We start from the raw sequence: 18,394 nt of genomic DNA on the forward strand, positions 1-18,394 counted from the left end.
TAAGTGTTCTTAGTATTCTTTTACTTTTTTTTTTTATACTTCCATGGTGTTGGTTGTTATTTTTCCTTTTTTCATTTCTTATTTTTTTAAATTTGGGTTGTCTTTTTTCTTCTTGGTGAGCCTGACTAAAGGCTTATCAATTTTTTTTCTTTTTTCAAAAAACCAGCTCTTGGTTTCATTGATCTTTTCTATTTTTTTTAAATCTCTTCCTTATTTATTTTCTCCCTGAGCTTTATTATTTCCTTCCTTCTGCTGACTTTGGCCTTTGTTTGTTCTTCTTTTTCTAATTCTTTTAGGTGGTAGGTTATGTTGTTTGAGATTTTTTTTGTTTCTTGGGGAAGGTCTGTATTGCTATAAACTTCCCTCTTAGAACTGCTTTTTCTGCATCCCATAGATTTTGGAGTGTAGTGTTTTCATTTGTCTTGAGGTATTTTCTGATTTCCTCTTTGATTCCTTTATTGACCTGTTGGTTTTTTTAGTAGCATGTTTTTAGTCTCTGCACATTTGTTCTTTTCTTGTTTTCTTTCTGTAGTTAATTTCTAGTTTCATACCATTGTGGTTGGAAAAAATAGTTGATAAAATAATTTCTATCCTCTTAAATTTGTTAAGACTTGTTTTGTGGCCTAGCATGTGATCTATCCTGGAGCACGTTCCATGTGCACTTGAAAAGAATGTTAATGATGCTGGTTTTGAATGTTAATGTCCTGTAGATATCTGTTAAGTCCAGCTGGTCTGTTGTGTCATTTTAGACTGCTCTTGCATTATTGACTGTCCATTGATGTAAGTGGGGTTTTAAAGTACCCTACTATTACTGTATTAGTGTCAATTTCTACCTTTGTGTCTGTTAGTATTTGCTTTATATGTTTAGGTGCTCCTGGGTGCACGTATGTTGAGTGTAATATCATTTTCTTGTATTGATCTCTTTATCATTTTATAATGCCTTTCTTTGTCTTTTGTTATAGCCTTTGTTTAAAGTTTATTTTCTGATATGAGCATTGCTACCCCCACTTTCTTGTCATTTCTGTTTGCATAAAGTATCTTTTCCCGTCCCCCCACTATCAGTCTTTTTGTGTCTTCAGCTTTGGAGTGAGTCTCTTGTGGAAAGAAGCGTCTTGGTTTTTTGTCCAATCAGCCACCATATGTCTTTTTTAAAAAAATATTTATTTATTTATTTTATTTTTGGCTGCGTTAGGTCTTGGTTGCAGTACGCGGGGTCTTCGTTGCGGCATGAGGGATCCTCCACTGCAGCGTACAGGCTCCTCATTGAGGTGTGCGGGCTTCTCTCTAGTTGTGGCGCATGGGCTCAGTAGTTGCGGCATGCAGGCTCTGTAGTTTGGGTGTGTGAACTTCAGAGCGCATGGGCTCTGTAGTTGCGGCATGCGGGCTCTCTAGTTTTGGCCCACATGCTCAACAGTTGCAGTGCATGGGCTTAGTTGCCCCATGGCATGCAGGATCTTAGTTCCCTGACCAGGGATCAAACCCACGTCCCCTGCATTGGCATGGAATTCTTTTTTTTTTTAATGGTAAATTTTATGTTATGTATATTTTACCATGATTTTATTTTATTTTTTTAACATCTTTATTGGAGTATAATTGCTTTACAATGTTGTGTTAGTTTCTGCTGTATAACAAAGTGAATCAGCTCTATGTATACATATATCCTCATATCCCCTCCCTCTTGCGTCTCCCTTTCACCCTCCCTATCCCACCCCTCTAGGTGGTGACAAAGCACCGAGCTGATCTCCCTGTGCTATGTAGCTGCTTCCCACTAGCTATCTATTTTACATTTGGTAGTGTGTATATGTCAGTGCCACTCTCTCACTTCGTCCCACCTTACCCTCCCCGCACTGTGTCCTCAAGTCCATTCTCTGTTCTGCATCTTTATTCCTGTCGTGTCCCTAGGTTCATCACAACCTTTTTTTTTTTTTAGATTCTATATACATGTGTTAGCATATGGTATTTGGTTTTCTCTTTCTGACTTACTTCACTCTGTATGACAGACTCTAGGTCCATCCACCTCACTGCAAATAACTCAATTTCATTTCCTTTTATGGCTGAGTAATATTCCATTGTATGTATGTGCCACATCTTCTTTATCCATTCATCTGTCAGTGGATACCTAGGTTGCTTCCATGTCCTGCCTGTTGTAAATAGTGCTACAGTGAACATTGTGGTACATGTCTCTTTTTGAATCATGGTTTTTTCAGGGTATATGCCCAGTAGTGGGATTGCTGGATCATATGGTAGTTCTGTTTTTAGTTTTTTAAGGAACCTCCATACTGTTCTCCATAGTGGCTCTATCAGTTTACATTCCCACCAACAGTGCAAGGGGGTTCCTTTTTTTCCACACCCTCTGCAGCATTTATTTTTTGTAGATTTTGTGATGATGGCCATTCTGACTGGTGTGAGGTGATACCTCATTGTAGTCTTGATTTGCATTTCTCTAATGATTAGTGATGTTGAGCATCCTTTCATGTGTTTGTTGGCAATCTGTATATCTTCTTTGAAGAAATGTCTATTTAGGTCTCCTGCCCATTTTTGGATTAGGTTTTTTTTTGATATTGAGCTGCGTGAGCTGCTTGTATATTTTGGAGATTAATCCTTTGTCAGTTGCTTCGTTTGCAAATATTTTCTGGGAGGTGGATTCTTAACCACTGGACCACCAGGGAGGTCCCACCATATGTCTTTTGATTGGAGCATTTAGTTCATTGACATTTAAAGTAATTATTGACAGGTATGTAATTATTGTCATTTTATTACTTGTTTTCCAGTTGTTTTGAGGTTTTTCTCTGTTATTTCTTTTTGTTTCTTCCCTTGTGGTTTGATGATTTTCTTTAGTACTATGCTTCTGTTCCTTTCTTTTTAGTTTCTGTGTAACTATTGTAGGTTTTTGATTTGTGTTTACTGTCGGGTTTATATATTGTTGACCTATAACTATGTCTTTTTGTTTTAAACTGGTAGTAATTTAGTTCAAACACATTCTAAAATATCTACTTTTTTTTTTTACTCCCTCTCCCCACATTTTGTGTTTTTGATGTCATATTTTGTATCTTCATGTTTGTCTCTTAACTGTTTATTGTAGTTATAGTTGCTTTTACAGTTTTTTGTCTTTTAATCTTCATATTGGCTTAAGTGGTTGATCTTCAGTCCTTACTATACATTTGCTTTTCCTAGTGGGATTTTCCCTTTCCTGTAGATTCTTACTTTTTTGTCCATTTAGAGAAGACCCTTTCACAGTTCTTTTAGGGTAGATTTAGTATTGATGAACTCTTTTAGTTTTTGCTTGTCTGAGAAGGTCTTTATCTCTCCCTGTAGTCTAAGTGATAATCTTGCCGGGTAGAGTATCCTGGGTTGCAGACTTTTCCTGTTCTGCACTTTGAGTATATCATGCCACTCCCTTCTGGCCTATAAAATTTCTGCAGAGAAATCAGCTGATAGCCTTATGGGGGTTCCCTTGTATATGACACTTTGCTTTTCTCTTGCTGCCTTCAGAATTCACTGTTTACTTTTAACTTTTGTCATTTTAATTGTGATATGTCTTGGTGTGGGCCTGTTTGGGTTCATCTTGTTTTGACCCTCTGTGCTTCCTTTACCTGGATATCTGTTTCCTTCCTCAGGTTTGGTTGGTTTTTAGCCATAATTTTCTCAAATACATTTTTGATCCCCTTTTCTGTCTCTTGGTATCCCTATAATGTGAATGTTGGTATGTTTAATGTTATTCTGTAGATCTCTTAAACTGTTTCCATTTTTTTAAATTTGTTTTTCTTTTTTTTCTGTTTTTCTTTTTGCCTCTTGTTAGTCCCAGTGGTCCTCCAGCCAGCCAAGGGGGCTTGTCTACCCTGCGTAGGACTCCAGGACTGGGGTGCCCTATCTATGGCTCTCATCACTCACTCCCCTGAGAGGGTGTCCACCTGTGTAATCTCCCATTTCCTCTGAGTCCCCTCCCCTGGGCACAGGTCCCAACCCAATCACTTTTCTTCCCTTCCATGTGTATCTTTCTTACAGCCTTGGTGGTACAGGAGTCCATCTGCCAGTTTTCAGTTAGTTTTTCATGAGAATTGTTCCACATGTAGATGTATTTTTTGATGTGTTCATGGGGGGAAGTGAGCTCCATGCCCTCTTAGTCTACCATCTTGATTGATCTCTACTACGTGTATTTAGATTTACTTACAGCCTGGAAATAATGAACTGCTTGGAAGCACTAAATATTTCTTGTCATACACATTTCATTGTTTTTCAGTAACTATCCTTGAAAAACAGTTATTTCAAGGTTGTATATATTGTGGTGCCTTTGGAAATGATTTTGAAGTTTTAACTCAGATATTTACCTCATTTTATTTACTGTTCTGAATAAAAGAATATTATAGAGATTCTTTTTTTTTTTTCTGTACGCGGGTCTCTCACTGTTGTGGCCTCTCCCGTTGCGGAGCACAGGCTCCGGACGCGCAGGCTCAGCGGCCATGGCTCATGGGCCCAGCCGCTCCGTGGCATGTGGGATCTTCCCGGACCGGGGCACGAACCCGTGTCCCCTGCATCGGCAGGCGGACTCTCAACCACTGCGCCACCAGGGAAGCCCTATTATAGAGATTCTTAATTTTGCCCAGGTTTAAATAACTTCTATATAATTTCTATTGTTCAAAGCACTGTTTTGTAAAATAATTTTGAACTCTGCTTAATTGTACTTACAGAATTATGAAATGTTCTAGATACCGAAGAATTATAGAGAATAATGTAAATAACTTGCATGAATCTTCCTCCCAGATTCCACCCACTAATACATATTATATATGTATTAGTATAAATGACATTTTGGTTTTCATGCTTTAAAAATTGATGTTTGTATAGTTTTCTGTGAATTGCTTTTTTACTCATCATTCTCTATGCGGTTCATCCATGTTGATACACGTAGCTCTACTTTGTCTTCAGTGTTTATCAGTGTTGATGGGTATTTAGATTGTAGTTAGATTTTGCAATTATGAACAAAACTGCTCTGATCATTATTATGCATATTTCTTTGAGTACATGGTTAAAATTCCTCTGAAACATATACCTAGAAGAGCTAATGTTGGTTGCTAGGCATAGCTAATGCCATATTGCTCTTTCCCCTCTTCATCAGCAAACGAAAGTTCTCTTTGTTCCATATCATTGTCAGTACTTGTTATGATCAAACTTTCAAATTTTTGCCAACTTGATGGTAATGGGATGTCACTGTGGCTTTAATTCACATTTCCCTCATTAGTAGCAAATGAGGTGTTTTAATTTCTTTTTGCCCTTTGGTTTTTCCCTCCTTTTTTGGTACATTTTCCTGTTGGGTTGTTTGTCTTTTTCTTTTGATTTGTATAAGGCCTTTATATAATCTGGAAGTAATTCTTAGTCTGTTATATGCATTGCAAATAGCTTGTGCCACACTGTGATTTGTATTTTCATTCTGTTGTGTCTTTTGATGAACAGAAACTTATATTAATTGATCACAGCTCTCAGTTTCTCTTTATGGATTGCCATTTTTGGTTCTTGTACATGAAATCCTCTGCCTTGAGGTCATGAAATATTATCCTGGATATTCTTAAAGTTGTGAGGTTTTGACTTTCTCATTTAGACCTTTAATTTAGCTAAACTTGGTATTATTAGTGTATGATGAGACATAGAGATACCATTTTATTTTTTTTTAACATGAGTAAACAGTTGTCACATAGCACTGTTTATTGGATGATCAGTTCATCTCTTTCCCACCTGTCTTCAGAGTCAATACCATCACATATCAGTTTTTATATTTGTGTGGGTATGTATCCAGGCTTATTTTCTGTTCCTTTGGTTTGTTTTAGTCTCTTGCCAGCATCAGATTATCTTAATGACTTGAAAATTAAGTTGTCTGCAACATGGATGAACCTTGAAAACCTCATGCTAAAAGACCTTATATGATCCCATTTATTTGAAATGCCCAAGGCAAATCTGTAGACACAGAAAATGGATTAGTGGTTACTTTGGGATGGGAGGATGGGGGAATTGTGGGTTAGTGACTAAGAGGGTGTGGGGTTTCTTTTTGAGGTGATGAAAATACTCTAAAATTAATTGTGGTGGTTGTTAAAACAACTCTGAATATACTGAAAACCATCAAATTGCACACTTCAGATGAATAAATTGTATGGTATGTGAGTTATATCTCAATAACATTGTTTAAAAAAATGATGTGAAATGGCAAGTCTCTTTACTGCTTATTCTTTAAAATTGTTTTGACTATATTTGGTCTTTTGCTTTTTCATATAAATTTTAATTAGTTTTTTAAATTCCATGCAAAATTCTGTTGTGATTTTTTGTTAGAATTCTATTGAATTCATAGATTAATTTGGGGGCAAATAAGATCATTTTGACATAAAGTCTCAGTACCCGTGAATGTTGTATTTTACTTCATAGGTGTTTTTAGAGGTTTTTCAATAACTGTTTCAGTTTTCTCTGTAAAGATCGGGCACACCTTTTGTTAAACTTACTTATTCCTAAGTACCTTACGGTTTTTATTGCTACTGTAAATGGTATTTTAATTACATTTTTTATTTGTTAGTTCCTGGAGTATAACTATGCTATTGATTTTTTATGTAGTGGTCTGCTGTCCAGCAGCTTACTTGAATTCTCTTATTTTCATTTGCTTGTAGATTCTCTTCAATTTTCTGACTATAAACAATCATATCCTCTACAACTTACATATTTAAGAATTTCTTGTCTTAATTCTCTGGCTAGGATCCTAGTGTAATATTGAATAGAAATATTCATAATTGGTATCTTGTCTTGTTCCTAATTTCAAAGGGAATGGTTTGAGCAGTTCATCATTAAGTATCTTTATGCTTTAAAGCAAGAATTGACAGCTGGCCCAAGGCCTGTTTTTGTAAATAAAATTTTATTGTATCATAGCCATGCTCATTCAATTACATGTGGTCTGAGGCTGCTTTCATGCTACAGTGGCATATTTGAGTAGTTGTAACAGAGGTCCTGTGGTCCTGAAAGCAAAAAATACTTACTATCTGATTCTTTATAGAAAAGGTTTGTTAGCCCCACTTTAGGGTTTTGATTGCTTAATAATAAATTAAGGAACCTTCCTTCCACTTCTAGATTAAAAGGAATTTCTTTTTTTAAATCATAAATAGGTGGTGAACTTTATAATGCTTTTGTACAACTATTCAGATGAGTATTAAGTTTTTCTCCTTTAATCTTAGTGTGGTAAATTACATTATAAAATCAGTTAGTAGTAAACAACCCTGCATTCCTAAAGTAAACATCTTTCTCTCTCTCTTTTTTTTTAATGTGCTAGTGGATTAAATTCTCTAAGAATTTAAGATGCTAGCATTGATGTTCATAAGTGATATTGGCCTGACATTAGCTCCAGCCCATGGTTGGTACATAGTGCTTTCATCTTTGTAGCGTTTTAAACGTTTCTAATTCTGTAAAAATATTTTATTTGACTCATGCATTATTTAAAAGTGTTCTTTTGAACTTCCAAAGTAATTTCTTTTTCTTAAATCGTGACTCGTTTGAATTGTGGTGAGAACATGCTCTGTATGCTACTGACGCTGATATTTGTCGAGATTTGCTTCTAATAGGTAGTTTGAAGTCTCAAGTCAGTTAAGTTTGACACTTAAAATATTATAATTCTAAAATGTAACTTTGAAACAAGACTTGTGTTGTATTCATAACTCCAGTTAATGAAAATCTATGTTGGAGGGTTAGAATGAGATGACCGAATTTGACTGAGGTTGGTTAAAATGAAAAGAGAACTTCTTGAAAACCACTTGTTCAGATTCTCAAATTGTAACTTCAGTAAAAATACCCTTTGCATTTTCTTTTTTAGTTTGACATAAGAATTTTGTTTAAGTAAAAACAGATGATAACGGACTTTATTAATCATGTTGTTATTTAATAGATCAGATGAAAAGAAGAACATGAACTGGAAGCAGCTTCCCAAAAAGCCATGCAAAAATCTGATTAGCACCTTGAAGAAATTGTATCCCCAGCTATCTTCGGGTAATGTGAGGAAAAAGGAAGGGATTTTTTGTTTGTTTGTTTTTTGCCATGCTGCATGTCTTGTGGGATCTTAGTTCCCCAACCAGGGATTGAACCCAGGCCTTCTGCAGTGAGAGTGCAGAGTCCTAACCACTGCACTGCCAGGGAATTCCCAGGAAGGGATATTTCTAATGAAAGAATGTATATAAGAAAATTCTTAGATTTAGACATAATTTTACTCTGCTTAAAGGGAGTCTCATTACAAAACAGAACTCCAATAGTAAGATACTACTGTTGTGGTTCATGTTTTTTTGTTTTGTTTTGTTTTTTTGCGGTACGCGGGCCTCTCACTGTTGTGGCCTCTCCCGTTGCGGAGCACAGGCTCCGGACGCACAGGCTCAGCGGCCATGGCTCATGGGCCCAGCCACTCCGCGGCATGCGGGATCCTCCCAGACCAGGGCATGAACCCGTGTCCCCTGCATTGGCAGCTGTACTCTCAACCACTGCACCACCAGGGAAGCCCCTGTTTTGTTTTCTTTTGCTTTTTATTTATTTTTGGCTGTGTTGGGTCTTCACTGCTGTGCGTGGGCTTTCTCTACTTGCAGCGAGCAGGGGCTACTCTTCATTGTGGTGTGCGGGCTTCTCATCGCGGTGGCTTTTCTTGTTGCAGAGCACGGGCTCTAGGCGCGTGGGCTTCAGTAGTTGTGGCATGCGGGCTATAGGGCACAGGCTTAGTAGTTGTGGAACACGGGCTTAGTTGCTCCACGGTGTGGGGCATCTTCCCAGACCAGGGCTGGAACCTGTGTCCCCTGCATTGGCAGGTGGATTCTTAACCACTGTGCCACCAGGGAAGTCCCATGGTTTATGGTTTTTTGAACATGTTTTCTGTGCCCCATCTGTGCCCTCCCTGTTAGCCCCTGCCAGTGATCCCTTTACATTAATAAAGAGGAATTTCAGGAAGTCATGGGCTTTATTTTGACAATTCCCTTGTCGAATTATTATATATATAACATTATGTATTAATGCCATTTTCTCTTCTTCATTTGTCAGTTCACCGAAAAACTCAGGAAGGTTCAGCGATTGAGATGACTCCAATTGAAGCAGATTTCTCCTGGCAAAAGAAGATGACACAACTTGAGATGGAAATTCAGGAGGCATTTTTGCGCTTTATGGCATCCATTTTAAAAGGATACAGAACATATCTCAGACCAATCACAGAGGCTCCTTCAAATAAAGCCACAGCTGCTGATTCATTGTTTGACCGACAGGGTGAGTGGCATTGAAAATATAAATACTTTTTATTGAAATGAAAAAAATTTCTGTTTGGTAGTGCTACCAAATATAGTGCTACTATATAAGTTCTTAGAAATTCATATTAAAATATGATGGTCTTCTGTGTATTTGTAATCTAGCTCTATGAATAGAATTTATTTTAATTTTTATACCCCATTTTTTTCCTGAGAAATTTGAAACTGGAGGTATTTAATTATGAAATGTCAAAGATGTTGCTGACATTTATAGTACTCTAATCAGTTATCTTAGTAGAATAAAGCTGGTGGTTTGTTTTTAGGTGTTTTCTCCACTTTGCATGATTCTTGACTTTATACACTCTGGGCTTTACAGTATTCTCTAATAAAGAGTTTTTGGAATAAAGCCACCAGTTTTTTTAAATTTTTGAAAAATACAGCCTTGTTCCGGGGGAAAACACCATACTCATTCGTTTTAGTGTTTGTTATTTTCGGGAATTATGAAGATTTTTGTTGTTATTCAGCAGCTCTCATATATGTAGTGGCAACCTTAGCGATACATCAGTATTCATATGATAATTATTTTACATAGCTATAATTTGACCCTGCAGTTATTATTATTATTTTTTAATCTGTATTTTCCTAATAGTCCTTTTGTCTTTTCTCATTTCTGCTTTGGGACAACTTATCTCTCAAATATTTAGTCGCCATTTACCAAACCCCACTAGTTATTATGTAGGGATATAAAGAAGTGTAAAATCCAGCTCCATGGGATACCCAGTGGAGAATGATTTAACGTGTTTTTAAAAATAGAGCAAGTACTGAAGAAAACAGATTTTACATAATCATTCAGTGAGAGGACATAAAAATTCAGAAAAAGGGAACATTCTTCCAAATGAGTGTTTTGGAAGACTTCATGGAAGAAGAGCATGACTTTAAAGAATGGGTAGAATTTATAAATGGAGATGAGCAAGAAAGGCTTTCTAAAAAATACTAGACATTAAAAGTCAGATCTGAATTAGAATTTCCACTTTGCTATTTATGAAGCCTTCCTGGGGTTCTGTTTTGTTATTAATAAAATGAGGATGATACCTAATTCATGCACAATTGTGAAGATTAGATGAGAAAATGTATGTGAAGCAACTAGAAAAAGTACTTTACAATACTCATGATAACAGTATTATTGCTAGTGGTAATAATGAAGTGGAAGGAAGCTCAAGAACAAAAGCACAAGGCATGTGTATTAGTTTGCCAGGGCTGCCATAACAAAATGCCATTGATTGGCCGGCTTAAACCAGCGCTCCCCCACCTTTTTGGCACCAGAGACCAGTTTCGTGGAAGACAGTTTTTCCATGGACGGGGTAGGGTGGGGGGGATGGTTCAGGTGGTAATGCCAGCGATGGGGAGTGATGGGGAGCGGCAGATGAAGCTTCGGTCACTCGCTTGCCGCTCACCTCCTGCCATGTGGCCCCATTCCTAACAGGCTGTGGACCGATACTGGTCCGTGTCCCGGGGATTGGGGACCCCTGGCTTAAACAACGGAAAATTGTTTTTGTTTTTTTTTTCAGGATTCTGGAGGCTAGAGATCTGAGATCAGTGTGTAGCTAGGATTGGATTCCTCTGAGGCCTCTCTCCTTGACTCGTAGATGGCTGTCTTCTCCCTGTATCTTCACATAGACTTCCTTCTGTGCGAATCTGTATCTAAATGTTCTTGTCTCTTAAGGACACCACTCATATTAGATTAGAGCCCACCCTAGTTTATTTACTTAAGTTTGACTTAATTACTTCTTTAAAGGCCATATCTGCAAATACAGTCACACTTTGAAATCCTGGGAGTTAGGACTTCAGCATAAGAATTTTGGGGTGACACAGTTCAGCCCATAATGGCATGTTTGGGAAAAAAGTTTTAATGGTACAATTTGACCAAGTGAGGAGCTTTAGAGGTGTTGTGGAAGATAAAGCAGAAAATAAGATTAGAGCTCGGATTATGAGTAGTCTCAAATGCCAGACTAAGAATATGGAGTTTTTCTAATGGACAGTAGTGGGTCACTAATTCATTCTCTGTCATTCTAAGTAGAAGAGAGGCATTACTAATGGGATTTAGAAAGATATTTAACTAGTGTCTGAGGCCTAAGGTTTTTGTTAACAGGGTAGCATTTGGTCTAACAAGGGATATATACATTTGACAATAAAATAACACATTTTACTGAGTGTGTTGTAAAGGAAAGTATTGGTTACAGTAAGAGAGCTAGGTCAGGGGAAAGTTTCCCTGAAGAAGTAACAGTTAAGCTTGGGCCTGAAAAAAGAATAGGATTTAGCTGTGGGTTTTGGGTTAACTTTTTTTTAGGGATACTTTAACAAACATGAATAAAAGTAGGGAGAATAACGTAGCTACCTTCCAACTTCAGCAGTAGTAGCAATCTACATTCTGTTGTTTTAGTTTCTCCTATGTTCATTTTACTCTTCCTTCGTCCTTTTCTCCTCCCCTCCTCCACCCCTCCCTTTCTTTCTAAATTCCAAGTAGGACATCATTTCACCCATAAACTGTGTTTAGAATTTCCTGAAGTTATATGTGTTTTTATCTGATTGTATCCCCATGGTGTTAACATTTTTTTCATCTATATTTCCTGTAAACTTCTGGTTGGAATAAGAGCCACATTGTTCAAAAGAAATATAATGGGAGCCACATATATAATTTAAGATTTTCTAGTAGACACAGTTTTTTAAAAAGCAGTAGGGGAAGTTAATTTTAATAATATGTTTTCTCTAACTTAATACATCCAAAATGTATCACTTTGACATGTAATCAAATTGTAAAAATTTTAATGAAATATTTTACATTCTTTTTCCATACTAAGGCTTTGAAATTGGTGTGTGTTTTATACTTATAGCACATCTCAGTTTGGACCAGCCACTTTTTTTTTTTTTTTTTTTTCCCCTGAACCTTCGCCTCTGGGTATAAATCACTAATAATGGCATGGACTCAGAAGTCAGACTGTCTGTTCAAATTCCAGCTCCACAACTTAATAGTGATGTGGCTTTGGGTATGTGGTTCATTAAAGACCAACCACATTTTAATTGCTGAATTGCCACATGTGTGTAGTGGTTACTGAATTAAGCAGTACTGATCTAGAGCTTGATTATATTCAGGTTCAGTTTTCTTGGCAAGTGGTGCTAAAACACATGATGCTCACTACTTACTGCAAGTCTGGCTGTGTCCCATTTTTAGTGCTCTCAAGATTGATCCATGGGTTCAAGTTTTATCAGGCTCATCCATTCATTATATTGATAGTTTCCCCACCAGCCTTTCATTTAATTGTATTAGCAGGCTTTGCTGATCATTGCCTAGATCCATTAGAAGAAGAAAAAAAGACTTTTTCTTACCACTTGTCAAGAATAATTTATTTCTATTTTATTGAAGTCTTTCTCAACTAACTAATACCTTAAGGGGATGTAGTAAGGACCACAGCATGTGGAATGTCCTGAAGCATCATAGAAAGAAAGGCTGGAGGGGAAAGTGGCTCAAAAACAATGCTTGAAATGGTGGGCGTGAGCCAGATCATGTTGGATCTTTTAGGACTAATGAAGGGTTTCCGTCTTTATTCCAAGAGTAATTGCAAGTCAGGGAGGGATATTTAAGTAGGCAATAGGATCAGGTTTGCATTTTTAAAAGATCATGTTTAATGTTAAAAAAAAATCTCTTTGGCTTCTCTGCAGATTGAATTGGGGGCATCCAAAGTATGGATCTGCTTATTAGTTGGTTAGTGCATTGGTCCAAGTGATCAGTGGAAGTGACCTGGATTAGTTGGTAGTATGAATAGAAGAATGATTTTTAGGAGGCAGACTGAATAGAACTTGGCAGTTGAATATGGGATGTAAGATAGAGGGAGATGTCAAGAACAACTTTGAGATTCTTGTCTTTAACCACAGAGTGGATGGTTGTGCCCTTTATTGAGAAGGGAAACAGCAGAAAAGGAAAGGATCTAATTATTTGTTAAGGAAAAGATTTTTTATTTTATTTATTTGTTAAAGTATAATTGATGTACAATATTTGTATGTTACAGGTGTACAACATAGTGATTCACAATTTTTAAAGGTTATACTCCATTTATAGTTATTATAAAATATTGGCTATGTTCCCTGTGTTGTATGTCCTCATAGCTTACTTATTTTATGCATAATAGTTTGTACCTCTTAACCCCCTACCCTTACCTAACCCTTCCCCCCTTCCCTCTCCCCACTTGTAACCACTAGTTTGTTTTCTATATCTGTGAGTCTGTTTCTTTTTTATTATATTTACTAATTTGGTTCACCTTCTAGATTTCATATAAAAGTGATAACATAGAGTATTTTTCTGTGTCTGACTTATTTCACTAAGCATTATACTCATCCATGTTGTTGCAAATGGCAGAATTTCATTCTTCTTTATGGATAAATAATATTCCATTGTGTATATATATATATAGCAAAACTTCTTTATCCATTCATCGGTCAACCAGTTAGGTCTTGGCTATTGTAAATAGTGCTGCTATGAACATTGAGGTGCATATATCTTTTTGAATTAGTGTTCTTGTTTTTTCCATATACATACCCTGGAGTGGAATTGCTGGATCATGTGGTTTCTCATAGTTTTTTGAGAATCCTCCATACTGTTTTCCATAGTGGCAGCAACAATTTACGTTTCCACCAACAGTGCACGAGGGTTCCCTTTTCTCCACACCCTCACCAACATTTGTTATTTGTGTTCTTTTTGATGATAGCCATTTTGACAGGTGTGAGGTTATGTCTCATTGTGGTTTTGATTTGTATTTCTCTGATGATTAATGATGTTGCGCATCTTTTCATGTGCCTGTTGGCCCTCTGAATGTCCTCTTTGGAAAATTGTCTAAGGAAAGGTTTTTTAAAATGAGAGAGACTTGAGTATACTGGTTACTAGCTAATAGAGAGGGAGTATTGTCCAGAGAACACTGAAAGGCCTGGAATCCCAAGGTGGGCTTGGCCTTAGATAGGAGGAGGGTCACACTCATTGTAAAACAAAGTAAGGAATAAATGATAGCTGCAGAAAGAGTCATAGATTTTATAGTGAAATAATGAAGGTAGTTCTCATTTAATGATTTTCATTTTCTCTGCAATATAAAGTATTATTATTCAGGGATGAGGGAGAGAACATGGAGGGAGAGTATTTAAACATTGGAAATAACTGTGAAAACACGGGTAAAGGGAATTCAGACTCCAGAAATGTAGTGGGGTTGCTGGTCAGGGATGAAGGTATAAGTGGTTCTGATCCACCTGGTTATGTAACGACGCCTCCTCCCAACCGCAGCTTGTGCTTAGCCACACTGGCGCAGATTCAGAGAAAGCAGGCAATACATTGCTCCAGGGCTAGGTCATACTAGATGAGTTTGACAAAAAGGAGTAAAAATTGAGAGTGTTGACAAGAAAGTAATTGAAATGATGTACACAGACATAGAATCAATATTTGAGAGAGAGAGACGTGAAGATAGGAGGGTGTACATAGAACGATCTTCTTCCTTACCCCATCCCCCACACAAAAGGCTTGGTAGGAAGAACTTAAGCATACCAGCTAGACAGGGGTAATGGTCAGGGAGTAATATGTAAATTAGAGATTTGGGAGGCAGAGCTGTTTACAGTGCTACCAAGAAAAGTCCAGGGAGTGTGTAACTATGTGTAGAAGTTGGTGATTGAGGTGGAATAGACCACAGGTCATTGAAAGTTAAGGAATTAAAAACTCATTAAAATGTTGGATGGTTGGTCTTTATGGGTGTTGAAGAATGATGATGGTAGGAGTTGGAGAGGAGAAGACTTTGAATTAGGTGCCCTGATCTTCAGTGAATGAAGGGGAGAGGGTGTCCCTGAAGTCACTAGGTGCCTACAGTTAGTAGGGAAATGGGTGGAATAATAGCCAGATGAGCAGAGATTTTTACAAGATGATACAGAAATAATTGTGTGGTGGCATTGCAGAGGAAGGACTTGACCCTTCCTGCTTGTGAGTATGCAGAGTATCAGAAGTTTCTACTTGAGAGCTATAGGGCTAGAGGCTCCTTATAGGAGATGCAGATTTCAGTGAAAAGGTTAATGGTATAAGTTAAGGATTTTTGTGGTTGAATCAGGCAGAAGGGACTATGGTCCCTTAATATATATATTATAGAAGATATCTATTTCCTGTAATATATATATTTCTTTCTCTTTCCCTTTGTATATATATATATAAAGAGAAAATAATATGGATATATACAAGTTTAAAATAATATAACATCTAGTTCCACTTTAAAATCTGAATTTAATTCTAATTTTATTTTCTTCAGGATTTTTAAAAAGTCGAGATCGTGCCTATACAAAATTCTACACCCTTTTAACCAAAACACAGATTTTTATTCGTTTCATTGAAGAATGTAGTTTTGTAAGTGATAAAGATACTGGATTGGCTTTTTTTGATGACTGCATAGAAAAGGTAAAAGTTTGTCCTATATGTCAGTATTAAGGAAAAAATTTAACAGTTTGTTTACCTTTATAATCATCATTGTTATTATTAGCCCAAATGACCTGAGGAAGGCATTATAGGTGGGGTGTGTGTGTGTGTGTGTGTGTGTGTGTGTGTGTGTGTGTATACACATGCGAGTGTCCGATTCTGGGCTTAATGTAAGAATTATTTTCCTTTGTGGCATCTAGTACTGCCATACATAGTTAATTTTTCTCTTTGAATCTCACTTTGGTTTTGTAATTAAGTACTAAGAACATTTCATTGAAGCTCCTAAATTTTTTTTTTTTTACGTGAATAAGATAAGATTTAGTAGTTCATTAAAAAAGTTTAGTTTTAGGAATTCCCTGGCAGTCCAGTGGTTAAGACTCCATGCTTTCACTGCTGAAGGCCTGGGTTCGATCCCTGTTCAGGGAACTAAGATTCCACAAGCCGTGCAGTGCAGCCAAAAAAAAAATCAAAAACAAAAAATGAACAAAACAAAAAGAAAGTTTAGCTCTATGGGTAATGGAAGTCCTGTGTTAAGTCCTGTGTTCTTTTGTTTTAACGTTTTTCCAAATACTTTTGCTAATATATTTCTTTTGTCCTAATGGAAGCTATTTGGAAATACGTTAAATTTTTTTTTTTTTTTTTTTTTTTTCCCGGTTCGCGGGCTTCTCATTGTTGTGGCCTCTCCCGTTGCGGAGCACAGGCTCCGGACGCGCAGGCTCAGCGGCCATGGCTCACGGGCCCGCCGCTCCACAGCATGTGGGATCCTCCCAGATGGGGGCACGAACCCGCGTCCCCTGCATTGGCAGGCGGACTCTCAACCACTGCGCCACCAGGGAAGCCCACTTTTTATTTTTATTTTTTTTGTGTGGTACGCGGGCCTCTCACTGCTGCTGCCTCTCCTACTGCGGAGCACAGGCTCCGGACGCGCAGGCCCAGCGGCCATGGCTCACGGGCCTAGCCGCTCTGCGGCATGTGGGATCTTCCCAGACCGGGGCACGAACCCGTGTCCCCTGCATCATCAGGCAGACTCTCAACCACTGCGCCACCAGGGAAGCCCCGGAAATATGTTAAATTTTAAAGCTTTACTCACCCATCGTAAGGAAGTTTAAGTTGATTTTTGACAGTTATAACTCACATATTTTTTCTCATTTTTTTAATAGAGCTCTTATTTTTGCTAAGTGGGTCTTGGGGCTGATTGTGCAAACTGTATATTATATAAAGTTGGAGATTTTATCCAAAAAAGGTAGAATATTATGATGTAATTTTTATAGGCTCCTAATGATTCCTGTATCTTAGAAGACTTGAATAATTTTCTCCCATTATATCCATGTGATCTAAAACTCCAGGGATATGATTAAAACTTTTCAACGTTTTTGTTTACTTAAATATTGATAGTCCATTATCATTCAGTTAGAGAGAAGCTTAGATAATATCAATCAGTAATGCAGGGGTTTAGTAATAATGAAATTTTTGATTTGAGAAGCCAGGTTCTCCTTGTGATTGCCCATCTTTTGCTGCTTCTTTTTTAAAATAATTAATTAATTAATTTTCTTATTAGTTCTTATTAGTTATCTGTTTTACACATATTAGTATATATATATGTCAATCCCAATCTCCCGATTCATCCCACCCCCTCCCCATCTTCTGCTTCTAAAGAGGGATTTATGAAGAAACCAGTCAAAATAAATTGCTTCTCTCTTAATAGCCGTAAGAGAAATATTATATTTTTATATTTTAGCCTAGTACTATGGAGCCTAGTAGCCTAGTAAAAGGATAGTTTTTTAAATAATAATTTAAGATAATCTCTATTAAATTCAGAGGAGACATTTTCACTAAGAATTTTTTTCTTTTTTTCTAGTTGTTTCCTGATAAAGGCACAGAGAAAACAGATAAGGTATTTTTTCTTAAATTAAAGTTTTAACGTTTCAGAATCACGTCTTGCTTATATGCAAATTAATTGGAGAAAATAATTATTTTTAGGTTGATTTTGATTCAGCAGAAGACACCAAATTGATAGAGCTAGATGACTCACAGAAAAGTGAGCATACTGTGTTCATAATGCCACCCGAGCCACCGCCTGATGATGGAAAGGATCTGTCACCAAAGTACAGGTAACAGGAATTTTTTTAAACAGTTGTTTGGGCACAGCTTTAATAATTTGATCTTTTGTGATTATTAGTAGATATGTTGTATAATAATCATTTGTGAAGGTCATTTTCAAAATGTATTTGGTGAACTAATGGAGATGAACATTTTATGGAGATATCACCAGGTATTGTAATTTAAGAATTGGACAGCCCCCTTGGAAGGGAAACCAGATGTTTATCACTGTTAACCTAAACATTTACCATATTTTAATCTTTAAAAATTTCATTTCTGAAGAAGAAAAAATTTACTTTTGTGAGGTTCCCCCTCCCTTTGGGGGATTTTGTTGTCAATATAAGGACTGTGAAATTCTTATGCATTAGTAATATATCAGAGAAAACTTAAAAGTAGAGGGCCAGGAATCATTCTTTATTAAAATAAACTTATAGGATTTGGATGGGAGTCTTTTAAGAAATTAAAATGTTTGATTGTTTATTATTATGATCATTTGAATACCATTTCATAGGTTTAGAAAATCAAACAAAAAAACTAGCACATCGTTTTAGCACCAATACTTAATGTC

At 36.8% G+C, this 18,394-nt stretch overlaps 1 protein-coding gene across 3 annotated transcripts in view; it reads left to right on the forward strand.

The window, feature by feature from the left end:
• DENND4C (DENN domain containing 4C) overlaps nucleotides 1–18,394 on the forward strand; it is a 128,511-nt gene that overhangs the window by 58,946 nt on the left and 51,171 nt on the right. For all 3 annotated transcript variants that reach the window (XM_067744482.1, XM_067744481.1, XM_067744483.1), the window contains exons 11-15: nucleotides 7,910–8,010; nucleotides 9,040–9,258; nucleotides 15,563–15,708; nucleotides 17,585–17,620; nucleotides 17,707–17,837. In XM_067744482.1, the coding sequence (XP_067600583.1) occupies nucleotides 7,910–8,010; nucleotides 9,040–9,258; nucleotides 15,563–15,708; nucleotides 17,585–17,620; nucleotides 17,707–17,837 (633 nt within the window). The remainder of the gene's footprint in view (nucleotides 1–7,909; nucleotides 8,011–9,039; nucleotides 9,259–15,562; nucleotides 15,709–17,584; nucleotides 17,621–17,706; nucleotides 17,838–18,394) is intronic.

Source organism: Pseudorca crassidens, chromosome 7 (assembly GCF_039906515.1).
Source record: "Pseudorca crassidens isolate mPseCra1 chromosome 7, mPseCra1.hap1, whole genome shotgun sequence".
NCBI classification, from domain to species: Eukaryota; Metazoa; Chordata; class Mammalia; order Artiodactyla; family Delphinidae; genus Pseudorca; species Pseudorca crassidens.